Consider the following 13,450-nt stretch of genomic DNA (forward strand, 5'->3'; position numbering starts at 1 on the left):
GATAACCCCTACCGCATGCTCTGCAACGCTCATCGTGTACCATCACGTGAACAGTATCATCTGGGGCATTACATATACCCAGCTTTTTCAAAGCAGCTTCTTAAGATGCTAGGACTTTGCCCTCCGGTGTAGGACACCATTAAATACTTAGTTCCTTTAGTGGATTAGGGATGAAATAAGATGAAAACAAACCACATCAAAATAAAAAAATGATTAAACATTTGTAGATAAAAGTGAAAGATGACAAGTGTTCAAAAGTCTTCTGACATAAGGGTATTTTTTAAATTAACTGTAGAAAGGTGGCAGCATTTGAAAACAGTTGTGTAATTGTCTAGACTCTGGAAAAAAACTATCAGAAATTAAATACCAAAGTGCAGAATCCACTATGAAGAACAACATGCCAGCTCCACTGCATCTAAAAAAAACTGAGGGCCAGAATCAGAGAGAAAACAGCAGGGAATTATCACTGTACTAAAAACCAGACACACCACAACAGCCCCAAGAAAGCAGGGCACCCTTTCTTCAGCAGCCATTATTTCCCCGCATCAGAAACAGGATACTGGGCTGTGTGCCTGACCTGAGCCAGTACCTCTGTTTGAGGCGTTTTTTTTGCATTAATGAGTCCTTATCAGATGTTGTAAGTCAGACTGTTTCCAAGCTGCCAATCTTACAAAATTAAACTGGGATATCAAAGCCAAACTGAGATCCTCACAATTAACACATCAGGCCAAGTCCTGTCCACAGGTATACCTGTACCTTTCTCTTCAGTGCCCACATGAGTGCAAGAGGAGATTTTGGCCTTGCAATTACAATTGAGTAAACAGGACAGTTGCTAATGAACAGGCGAGAATATGCTACCTCGCTTTAGCGACTCAATAAAGAAGTTCACACAAACCCCACGACCCTTATTTTAAGCACTTGGTAAGCAAACGCAGTTCCAGGAACACAAAATAGACTGGTTGAGACAGAAGCCATCATCCCAACGACTTCTAAAGATCCTTAAGTCACAGGCTACAGCAACTGAGGCGGCACAGCCGTGGCCCAGTGCGGGCTTTGCACCTTCGGCACTCCCTCACACGCACCTCACTACCAGGCCTTGAAAGCAGCCATCTTAGACGTCCTCCTTCCAGCTACTGCAACACACGAGAAATACCCGCTAAGTTGTCTTGCATCTTTTATTTAAGCTTCTGGGTTAAAATTTGCTCAAGTAACAGGACAGCCCGATTTTATCTGCCAGTGCAGTAAGTGATTGAAATGCATTTATCTTATGCTGCTTTGTCAATGTCCTCACCATCTTGGTCTCTTTTTCAGCCCTCAAAATTGACACAGAATTGTGTACACCAGCATGCTGAGGCTCTAATTAGAAAAAGCTCCTGTAGCTACGGAACAAGTTTAGCAAACTTTTACCCAAGTTACTGACAGAAATGATGCTCACCTATTAACACACCCAAACGGCTCTTAGAGACAATGTATTTGTAACCCCCCCAATAGTACTCCAAAGAAAGAGCATGTGTGGCTCATTTTTCAGGGCTTTGCTTTACAGCATTATTTTGGCATACAGAGCAGATGAAGACTTTTTAGTTTTTAAACACTGTTCTTTTGTCTGAGTATTATGTTTAATGGAAGTCAAACCACTATTTGAGTGATATTTAGTTGGAAGAGCTGCTCAAACAGGAAACTAACATTATCACAACTTCAAGTCATGACTCAGCTGCCAGATGCAGCTTCTGAAAAGACAACAATTTGAGAAAATAACCATTAAAAAAAAGTTTCTTAATTTTGTGATGACACATTCAAGTATCTACATTCTGCAAATACTGGAAGTTACTTGACTTTTTTGGCTTTGCATTACTATTAAGAGTTGGGTGGATGTGAACTTCTCTGATAGTCATGCATGGATTGCAATATGTATGCCCTTTGTGCGTGCCTTCTGTGGCAACACCATGTAGCAATGATATTGTTTGTACTGCAGCAGTATTAAGAATTCTTAGTTAAGGCTCAAAGACTCCTTTTTCATGCATTTTCCCTTCACCAAATATTAAGGAAAAAAAGGAGATGAGCAATATGGGACATGATGATAAAAAAAAAAACAGGTATGTTTAAAACTTTAGCAGTTTGGAAAGTTTACTTAAACAAGAACAAGTCCTCCCCCCAGTTCCCACAGATAAGGAAAACAGGATTTTTTTATTTATTTTTTTTTTAATACTCCAACATGGAAAGCACATCTTGTTTCTCTTCTCCAGAAAAGATAAACAGGTTGTTTCTATAGTGAATAGCTCAGTCCAGTGTAAACCAGTTAGGGTAGGCAGAATTGAAGGGCCTGCAGCAGTGAGGTTGCAAGACAGTACTGCCTGTTTTGCAGTATGAGTAAGTCAATTAAAGATCGTGCTATATTCACCTATAGGAGCAAAGTCCAACTACATGTAATGTTTCATTTATCAGCTATTTATGAGCCATTTGGAATGGTAACAAGCTATTTTCAAAGTTTTCAAGTTCTCAGTCCCTAAACGCAGATGATAAACAAAGGAAATGCTCTTTTAAACAAGTCTGCATCAACAAACTTGCAAGAAAAACATGTTGTTCCACTCATTCTTGGCTTGATTTAAAGCAAGCAAAAGAAAGCTCTTTCCATGTTACAGGGGAGTCACCCACTGATTATACCCTGTCAGGTTTTATAATATTCACACCACTCTAGGCCATGCGACAAAAGAGGGGGGAAAAAAAAAAGTGGATTTACATAGCCAAGAAATTTATTGAGTATTTGCTCACATACATTCTGTATAGAACTGTTCAGCTTGCTTGGTTTTGGTGCTCCCAGGAAAGATCATTAACAGATGCACTGAGCTGTAATCGCCAATTTGGAATTATGTATGAAAATGTTCAGCATGGGGCTGCAATCTCCTTCTGGCCAGATCTGTGTCTTGAATTTGACTAGGCACCTTCCCTTCAAAAAGGATTCAATTTGTGTAAGTTGCTGCATCAAATGTTATTTAGAAGAACCTTTTACATATTGGTCTTTTGAAAACAGTAAAACACTTCAAGCATTTGCATTTGAAGTTTTCAATACTGGAAACATTTAGTCCAGAGTGTTTGCAATGGGGTCTTGTAATTTTTCATATGGTTTGTCTCTTCTAAATATCCCAGAATATTTAGTCTTCAGTTTTGGCTTCCATTTCCTCAGCATCATCATCCCCATCCACTTCAGCATTTTCCCTCTCCAGTCTTTCCAACTGCCTTGCAAGCTCAGTCTCATCTGTGTCAGTAACCACCTTAGGCTGAAAAAAAGCCCAAAACAGAACATATGATAAACTGTTGCTAAGAAAGACTGTATGTATTTGTAAGCTCTGATGCTACCTAAAGAGCAAAAGATAAAATACATCCTGAAGTCACACAATAAAACCCAAGAAAATTAGAAGTGTTGCTAAGAAAGACTGTATATATTTGTAAGCTCTGATGCTACATAAAGAGCAAAAGATAAAATACATCCTAAAGTCACACAATAAAACCCAAGAAAATTAGAATTTTTGGCCATTTGTTTAAGAAATACAGAAGTTTAGGGTTTTTTTTAGTTTCTTAATACCTTTTTGTGAAAATTTCTCCTAGAACTACTGATCTTGCTCTACTTTAAAAGTGTTGCAAGGAAAAAAAAAATACATTTTAGAATGTAATGTGTTTTTACCTCCATCTGCACGTTAAAGACACCCCTCTTCTCCTCAATTTTTTCTTTAATTACAGCCATGGCTTGATTTAGAACAGACAGACCTTCAGTTCTCTCCAGTGTTGTTGTAGTCATCACATAACGAGGAGGGGCTATCAGATTAATCTATCACATTGTAGGGATTGGGGGAAAAAAAGAGAAAATAAAATAGCAAATTCAGTAACAAAGAAAGAAAAATCTCAAAAGCAGAGTGAGGAACGCAGTTCTGAATGTAGAATTCCCAGAAGAAACATTTTCCCATTAGAAAAGCCCTCTCTGAAAGTATAAACAACTTGGATGGAAACAGCAGACAAGAAAGTGCACAGCCTGTCTGACTTCTAACATCAACATCAGTTATTTCTGCATTGTATGTTGATTTTTATTGTTAATAAATAAAAAATATTGTTAAATTGAGAGAATATCCATTTAGCAGATCAGTAAAACAGCCTATCACATAATTTTTCAAACAACTAAAAGAACTGTGACAACCAGTTTGTTGTGGATTTTTTTTTGGTGTGGTTTATTTTTTTTTTGGTGTGGGGGTTTTTTGTGTGGTTTGTTTTTTTAGGATGACTTAATAAGTAAATTTGCCTTTTGCTACAAGAAACCATTATAAGAAATTATTTTCAAAGAAAGAAGTACTTTCAAGTTTTTTGAAAACACTTATTTGGTAATGCACTCAATATGCTAAAATTGTTGGGGAAAAAAACAGGCCTGGGTACACTAGCCATTCTACCAACACTCACACACATGTGGACCAAACATTCCTTTTCTTACGTAATTTTATATCTGGCAATAAAATTTGTTGCTCCATATGTACGGCTGCATAAAGGAGCAATACATATGTAGTGTGCCAATACTCGACTTGAACAAATTGAACAGGATGAATACAACTTGAACTTGGGAACGCACAGCACAGTCACAGGAGCAACTGTCAGCACACAGCTAAAAGGGAGTGTGTTATGTACCTGCTAGAGAAGAATCAGAAAGCAGGTAAATGGCTTCCCAGCCTCAGCTATGTGATTGTGACAACTGCAATTGCATGCTACTGGTACCTGAGGGCATCAGAAAACCTTGATTTTGACTTCACTATTGAGACACTTACTTTAATGGGCATGTTCTCCGTAGAACAGTTCAAGCCTGCTCTTAAAGCTTCTTTTACTGCATCTATGCCTTCATAACCGTAACAGGCAACCTCAATATCTAGGAAAAGGAACACAAATAATAAAATTTTAAAGATTCTAAAGCCTTTGGTAACTTTAAAGTTTTTAATGCAAACTTTATTATAAAGCTTTTTAGCAACCGAAGTTTATCCACAATGAGAGCCTCAATAGCTCCCAAAGCTGTGGAAGTTATTTCACTTTCTTGACTTATAAGTCAACATAAAAGTCTTCATAAATTCTTTAGATGTACATCATTTTACACTGTGCTTTGAAAAGCCAAGATATGAAATTATATACCCATATTCACTCACCTCTCACCCAATAAACTCAATGGGAATAGTGATGCATTTCACATGGAGAGATGAAGATATAAAGGCAATAAATACCAGAGAAAATGAAAGATCCGGAAAAATGAAACTTCAAAGAGAGCACATCCACAAATTCACAGAACTCTGTCAGCAATTGCAACAGAGGCATCACTTGAGGAGCACTGGAATTACTTTTTTTATTTTTTTTTTTTTATTTTAAGGTGAGTTGTATTAACATAGTTAAAGCGATAGTTAGCTATAGCATTTTGTAGATGTTTGGAAATCAGTGCATAGAATAATGCTGGTCATATCTGTAATACCCTGATTAGTCGAAAGACAAAGATTTCTTTACCTGTGTAGCAATGGTGCAAGACTAAGCTACATGGAAAAGTTAGTCTCACTTCCAGGTGACTAATGACAACCTGCTAATTCTCAGCTACCACAAACAAATTCACAGAAGAGCATCCCAGTCAGCCTCAGGATGAGACTACAAGCCAATGGAAAATTTCTACACTTGCTTTAAAGACAAAATTAAAAACATATAGACCATCACAACAAAATAGGCAACATGAAGGAAGTAAGAGAACATGCTCATCAAGCAATCTTATTTTCAAAACTAAAGAAGTGCTACTTATGTAACCCATTTGATTCTTCATGGCAGTCTTACGTTTTTTAAGTCTATGTTAACTCATGGTGATCTAAATTAACGGGTAAAGGAATTTTTCACTACTTTACCTTTTGCACTGTCCCCTTGACTTCACTGTCATGTGGATATGGCTTATCTTTTCTTCTCTCCACAGTAATCAACTAATGCTCCTCAATATACCCTTGCAGAGGGTATAATTTCTCAATCGAGTTTAAAAATGCGACTTTGCTACCCTGACTGTTTAATGGCAAGCATGCATTTAGGCTGTTCGGTTAGCTGTACAACCAGATTTATATTTTAAAGTATGCCTTCTTAAGTAGTGCAGTCATATGCTTTTTCTGCCTGCACTGAGCTAATAAGAGACAAACCAGCTCATATACTTTATGAATACATTACAGACAACTAATATATGCTGCTGAATGGTTTGCCATCAACCATACACCAGAGCAAAGTCAGAACTATTTTCACATGTTCATGGACAAGTGGCTAAGACATAGGCCATAGCCATGCTGACAGAGATCAATCATCCTGTTAGGGAACCAATGAATCTAATACTTTGAATAATGAAAAAGAATGATGTGGATGCAGTAATAACGATAAAATATTTAAAGTCATCACGTGTCAGCACAATGATAGACTGTATTACATATTGGGACAAGTACTTTGTGTCCCAAGGCATCTGCAGTTCGGGGGAAAAAATGAAAGCCAAACCACCTTGGACTTCGAGATAGAACCCACAGAGGCATTTTGCAAGCCTTGATTAAGGTGTTTTAATTCTGGCAGAACAGTTCCACTCAAATACCAGCATCATCAACACTAGTTTTAACTGAGTCTATAGTTTGCAACAAGATACATTAACTTAAGTGTCAAGACATGTTCAATGAACATCTGGAAAGAACTCACCAGCTCGGATTTTGACGGCTTGTGGTGTCAGACGTCTGTTAATATTGTCAATCAATACACGCCTCTCTTCCTCCGTCAGGTCTAGGCTATCCAGGATTGCGGGGTCTCTGAGCCAAGCAAAGCAACATTACAGAAGTTATACTGAAGTGGAATATGACACAACATTAACTTCTGGTACTATTTCAGTATTGTTATGCATAATCTACTAGGCAATGAAAACAGGGAAATGTCTTAAGAGTCCATTGAAACACTGGAATAAAATAAAGACATGTATTTTCTATTGGAAGCATTTAACAACAAAGCAGAAAAGTAGTTTCTGTTCCTAGAAGGAATTATTATTTTTTATTTTTATTAAGAAAAGGAATGACTTCTGTCTAGCTCCATTTGTACATGATACACAGAGTGAGAAAAATATCTAGCTGCTTGGTATTTATGTTCCCTCCAATGTAAAGATAAATCCATACTGCATGAAAGAGAATCCATGATGAATCTAAGGTTTTTGAATTCTTTTAGTTTTTCATTCAAACACAAGATTTTTGTCATTCTACATTCCATGTTATTTTGTACTCTTTTTTAACAGTGACTGGATCACAGACAGATACTTATCTGCTGGCTACATTCCTGGCTAAAGAAAGAACAAAGGTTTTTTACATTACAAGCTAATAGTTTAAAATCCAGAGATCACAGGGGCAAGCTTTATCCATATAAATTAGCAGCTCTTGTTTGAAGAGGTGGTGTCAATTCTCTTCATTGCTGTGTTAATATACCTGAAACAAGAAACCATAACCAAAAAGCTCCTCACAAAAATTGTTCCTGTTCTTCAGAGACAGGAGTTGCAGTTCTCTGGAAAGCAATACCAGATCATCTACAATACTACTAGCAGGCAAACGTGAATTAAAACAGCCCCCCAAAACAAAGGCAATACTGGAGATTGGTCTCTGCTGCTGATAAAATGTCGTCTTTCATGATTTTATGTACTGAGTATAGATAGTAGAAGGGCCAAACATAAGCGAACAGAACCCAGAAATATGGCAGAAGTGATTTATTGGACATGCAAATTCCGTTTCTTCATTCACAATCTGTTCTGTTAAATGTTCAAGTCACCTTCATGAGCATTTGGTAGGCATTCAACAAATAGGTCCTGGATGTTTAATTTTTACTGATCAGAGGGTAAATATACTTTAAAATTTTGCCACTGGTATCCTGCTGTGTGAAACACCAGAACACTAATCTTCCGTACTAAGAGAGAAACAGCAAGTCAAATTCTTTGAGGGCATGCTAAGCCTCCAGAAAGCACTTTAGCAAGCACAGGAAGGCAGCAATATCCACATTTTTCTGCTCAACCGCTATAGCTTTATATAGGAGTGCATGGGTAACAAATAAAATTTGCAGTCCTTTGTCAGAAATCTTAAGACATTACTGATCATGTTTTGAAAACAGAGAGCTTCAGAAGGTTGTGCTCCCACCTGAATAGCAGATGAGCAACAAATGGCATGTGTTCAGGAATTTTTTTGAGTTTAAGAAAAGCTTAAACAGCCAATGTAACTACAGTTTTTTTGTTCTTTTAGTATACAGGTGTTTAAGTATTTATCAGTTACAGAATGATCTGGAATTCCTTCTGCAGCAATGTGCCCAGATTTGCCTTTTACCAGTAAATTTGCTATCATTAGAAAATAATTATTATTCTATGAAACAGAGCACATTCAGTCCAAAAAAGGATACAAGTTGTCTCTGTACACAGAGGTGGTTTTAAGTTAATCAAAATGCTACCAAGTGGCCTGCTGCTATCAGTCAACACAATTTCTAAAATTTTATTACTGCCATCTAGTGTTCATCACTCAGATTTACATGCTATAGCAGAGTAAAACTGGAAATGTTTATTGAGAAATCTATTTTGGATAGAAATCTCTCCAATATTTGCAATTACACATTCCTCTTATATTATTCACCAAGTGCCTTAGTATTTCTCCACATGAAATTAAATTACTACTTTTAAAAACTGACATACGTAGAGTGGCGCGCTCAAAGATGGATAAAAACAAGTCAACTCTGCGCCTTCTTTCTCAAAAGCACTGGAAACTTGAAGAAAGCAGTAAGACAGAGAAACCTACAATAAGCAGCTGGAAAACTGATGTCAAAGTTTACTAGGTCTACTTGACCAGTAGATTCTACATACTGACTCTGAAACAAAAAAACAAAACCCAAACAGCCAAACACCAAAACCCCAAAAAGAACATGATGATGGATCTAGTCCAGAAAAAAACTTCTCTGCAGTTATGAAATAAACCCCTAGAAGTAGAAAAGGTGTCCTTACGAGACTGCATGCTTGAATGCATCATAAGCACCATATCCTGGTCTTTTGTACTTGTCATCAAATACCCAGGCAGTTCTCTGGAACAGACTCTCAAGCTGTTCATCCTTAGTGTACTCCAAGACTTCAGCAACATGACGAAGGATGCTGTAAACCTTGAACAAAAAAGTGGTATTAAAAAACCCAAAACCAAACCCCCAAACAACGCCCCCATCCAGTCTCACACTCTCATGTAACGCCTCTTACTATGAGTCTCATATACTATGGGCACAAAATTGAGTCCTGCAGATCAAAGTCCACAATGAAAATTGTTGATGCAAATAAACAATAAAAACTATCAATTATAAAGTGTCTTGATTCTACACGCTATATGATGTTACAATACAATCCTTCGTTATATTTAGCAATAAATTACAAACCGAGTTTGAGAAACTTAAAAAATAGCAAAGCCACTTTATTAACCTGAACCTTTACTGTGTAGTTATGAAGAGAAAATTATTCTTTCATGGAAATTAATGCAAAAAGTATTATCAAGCTGTTAAAGACTGTATTTGCAAATAAATTTAAAAGAGTTAGAATCAAATTAGTATTTAATGTGAAGTGTTCTACTAAGAAGCGTAAGATCACAGAGTAGTAAGGGTGGGAGTCGATGCCTTAAACTACTTGCACACCTTTTCAATAAAATTTGTCCACAGAGTGCTAAACCAGCATACACTTTCGGATTTCTAGTCATTTAAACTTTCCCCTTTACATCACAGAATTTCAACTGACATATTACTTGACCTACTTGTTAATTAAGCAGCAGCTTACCAGAGCACTCATGGACAGATGAGCTGATTATATATATTTGCATGGGTAAATGAGAATCAGAGTATGCCTAATAAATGAGAACTATACTTTATTTTTGTATTATCTTATGTCCATGCATTTTGGTTGCTCAGGAAAGAAGCTGGCAACACAAAGTGCCTGAATCTAGCAAAGCAACTTACAGTCTTCGATTTTGTGAATTTGTCTTCACATTTGATTGCCTCCTCTGGAGAAACTCTTCTTTTTGACAGGTCAATATAACCTATTGAGGAAAACCATTTTGAAAGTGTCAAGCATTCTGCAAACTATGTCTAATGTCCTGGCTCAGGATTTGCCCCTTGCCTACACTATCTCTGTCTGTTGCTAGAGAAAGTAACAAAACCAAACCTTAATGAATTTGATCAAATCATGATCCAAACTAGGGTATTAAATTATTCTTTCAACTGTAAATACTTACAATAGCAAAACTTTTGTACACTATAATTGAAAATTAATGTCCTAAGAATGTTTTCTCTGCAAACCTGCAAGAAATTTTACTATTTCATCAGTGATCCATTGTCCTGTTGCTGTACAGAGTTTTGGCAAAAATCATACCAGCATACAAAGAAGCAAGTTTGATGTGTATTTTGTAGTGTTCAACTCAATTTCATTCACGGTTGGTACTCCATCAGTTTAGCTCTGAATGGTTTCCTGATAAAGTAGACCTGCTCTCAAATTCTGACTAACTCTTTGGATACCCTTTTGGGATAACGGTCTGTGAAAAAACCTCTTTTGAACCATTTCTTAGTAAATTTGAAAAGGCCTCTCCCTACTTCTCGCAAACTACAGAGTCCTCAAAAAATTCAATAAAAGACCACTATGTGAATTCCAGTTGTGTTTCTCTGTTAATATGAGAACGAAATGAATTTGTAAGAGGAAGTACTTTCTTCTATTAGAGGTGCTGGGAAACATTTCACTTCAGATCTATCTGAAATAAGTTTCTTCTTGCCCGTCTTTCCTCTCTGCTTTTTCTTATCCAGCCATTCATTACTTAATCTCAGAGTTAAGTGCATTTCAGAAGTATTCTAGAAAAGCATATTACTTGAGAAACATCATACCAACAGTCAGGTTTTTAGGAGATGTGCTCAGTGTTTATTTTTATTACTTCTTTATCCCTGGATATAGATTTTAAAGATTGCACAGAACGGTATTATCAAAACCTGACATGTTCTAAATAGAAAAAATACCAAAAAAACCTTTAGAGTAAAAGATTCAAATGTTCAGAACACAGGAAAAGACAAAGTTTCCTGTACAATCTCAATTTGTAGCCAACAGAATTCATGTGGTATAATAATGACATACGTGTCATCTATTTTATAGCTAAGGTTCAAGACTCGTTAATGAACAGGACTGACTGTGCACATTAAATGCTCACCATTTAGATTTTTATCTCTACATCAGATGATCCTTCTCTTCAGTTAATCTACATAGATATCAAAAGAAAATTCCACTTCACTATAGCTTCTTGACCAAACATTGAGCTGGTGAGGACCCACGTAAGCAAATCTTTACTGATGCGATTGACCTTCATCAACCCGATTTCCAAAGAACACAGAGGAACGGAAAAATTATCATAAGTATCACATGACACAACTATGGTCTATTTTGCTTACGCGTGTTAAAAAAAAAAACCCTGGCAAAACAAATGAATACCTAAGCTGCCTAGTTTATCTGCATTTCTCTCTAGGAATTCAATTTGGTACAGCCCACAATACCCCAAAATACCTTTCTCTTTGTCAACTCTTATGACCACGACGCACTCATTCCTCCCAATGCGGATGAGTTTGTTTATAGAACGAATACGTCTTCTGGATAGTTCACTGAGAAGGATCATGCCTTCAATATTGTTGTACTCCAGCAGGCTGACATAGGCTCCCATTTCAGCAATGGACCGAACATTGACCATCACTACATCTTCCACCTCTGGAAATTTATGCTGGTAGAATCTACAGCTTAGTCCTGGCATTCTAGAATTTGAGCAGAAAGAAATAAAGATTTTATTTCACAGTACATCACTGCCGTCTCCTGCAAACATGGATTAGTGAGCACAGAGGGGAACACTGGTACAAAAAATTGCAAATTAGGATAAGGCTTGTGCAGTTCATTCTTAGGTTTCAATAAAAATTAAAAAATAAATTAACTAGTATTTTATTATTACATCAACCATTTGCTAAGATGCTATTTTTTTTCATTCAAGTAGAAAAAGCTTGCTAACCCAGACTTTATTTTACTTCAATTGTCATACTACCTATCCATAGCACGCTGTAAAGAAGAGACTTCAAGTGGTGAAAAGGTGGCACTGCACACCTTGCATCCATCTAAATTCATAAGGCTGTGTAAAATTTTAAATCAGATTTTAACAACAGGAGGACATGAGAGAAAAGAAGCCTGCAAGTGCCCACGAAGGTATGTGCATGCACATAATAAGACAGCATAGGAGAGGCTAAGAAAATAAGCGGTAGAGTGAATCTTTTGTAGTACTGAGAAGGAAGAGACTCTACACTCCAGAAGATGACTTTTTAAACTCAGCACAAGATATTTGCAGTAATCCTGTAAGACCTGCTCCAGAGCCTACCTGTCAGCAAAGAAAACAGAGGCAATAGTCAGAATGGAAAATAGAACTAGCCTGACATGACTGAAGCACTAAAAAAAAAAAAAAAACCATCCCCCTCCAACATATGGCTATTAGGGGGGGTAAAACACACCAATCAGAAAAAAAACAACCAGGATTCTTTCATTATACATTCAAAAAAAGTACAAAATTAATGCTTCATAATCACGTAATGATAAGAAGGAATGCTTAAACTGCTTCATCCTCCTGATTATGAATCCACATACTCACCACTGCTAACCAGGTTAGTTCAATTTCTAGTCTATGCCTAGAAGCTTCATACAGAAAGTTTCCTACAGAAGTAGGAGCCTAAGATACGAAGTCAAATGCACCACTCCTTAAGAAGGTTTGTTGAAATGACCATTTTGAAGTTTTATTCTTGAGCTTTATGGCAGTGCTAACGCTTTCTAGCTGTATGAAAATTAAAAAAGTTGGCAATGCCAAGCACTATGCCACACAATTCAGAAGACTGTGCCCACCCTTATTTCCATTCTTAAGATTAAGAAAAAGGAAATACAGGCTAGTAAAGGATTGTAAGAACACTCCTCTAAAGGTTTCATATAGCTTCACATAAAACTTCATATAATTTGAAACTGAACAAAGAACTCCAAGACTAAAAACCTTACAGTTCACTATTCTAGTCCTCTTAATGCAGTTCAGCTCAATCCTATATATCTTACGAAATCTAGAATAAAAATATATTGCAATGCAGCAAACCGCAATCAGCAAGCAAGAATGGACAAACACTGCTCTGGACACGGCTTATTTTACTCTTCTCTCCATAGACACAAGTTTTTTTATGTTGGTCTCCTCTGAGAAGCCTCTCAGGAGCAACACACAGCCCACACTGCGCCAACACTGGAAATCATCTTTCCAAGACGTTAGAAACGCCTCAGCAAAGGTTTAAGTCCCCACGGCCACGTCTCTGCGGAAACCGGCGAAAATGGAGTAACTTCTGACCAGCG

At 37.0% G+C, this 13,450-nt stretch overlaps 1 protein-coding gene across 1 annotated transcript; it reads right to left on the reverse strand.

The window, feature by feature from the left end:
* Window positions 1–2,728: 2,728 nt before the first annotated feature.
* EIF2S1 (eukaryotic translation initiation factor 2, subunit 1 alpha, 35kDa) lies at window positions 2,729–11,840 on the reverse strand. Its single transcript, XM_010295102.1, has 7 exons — window positions 11,600–11,840; window positions 10,018–10,097; window positions 9,032–9,183; window positions 6,718–6,824; window positions 4,803–4,900; window positions 3,680–3,823; window positions 2,729–3,275 (listed from the first exon to the last, which is right to left on the reverse strand). The coding sequence occupies exons 1-7, from the start codon at window positions 11,838–11,840 to the stop codon at window positions 3,150–3,152; spliced, it is 948 nt and encodes a 315-aa protein (XP_010293404.1). The 3' UTR covers window positions 2,729–3,149.
* Window positions 11,841–13,450: the final 1,610 nt, after the last annotated feature.

This window comes from Phaethon lepturus, unplaced genomic scaffold, assembly GCF_000687285.1.
Source record: "Phaethon lepturus isolate BGI_N335 unplaced genomic scaffold, ASM68728v1 scaffold69, whole genome shotgun sequence".
NCBI classification, from domain to species: domain Eukaryota; kingdom Metazoa; phylum Chordata; class Aves; order Phaethontiformes; family Phaethontidae; genus Phaethon; species Phaethon lepturus.

Coding starts and splice junctions, on each gene's coding strand:
- EIF2S1 (XM_010295102.1), bottom strand. CDS start 11,840: ATGCCAGGACTAAGCTGTAGATTCTACCAGCATAAATTTCCAGAGGTG. Junction 4,901..6,717: donor AGCCGTCAAAATCCGAGCTG/GTGAGTTCTTTC, acceptor TCCTTTTCCTAG/ATATTGAGGTTGCCTGTTAC. Junction 3,824..4,802: donor CGGAGAACATGCCCATTAAA/GTAAGTGTCTCA, acceptor ACAATGTGATAG/ATTAATCTGATAGCCCCTCC.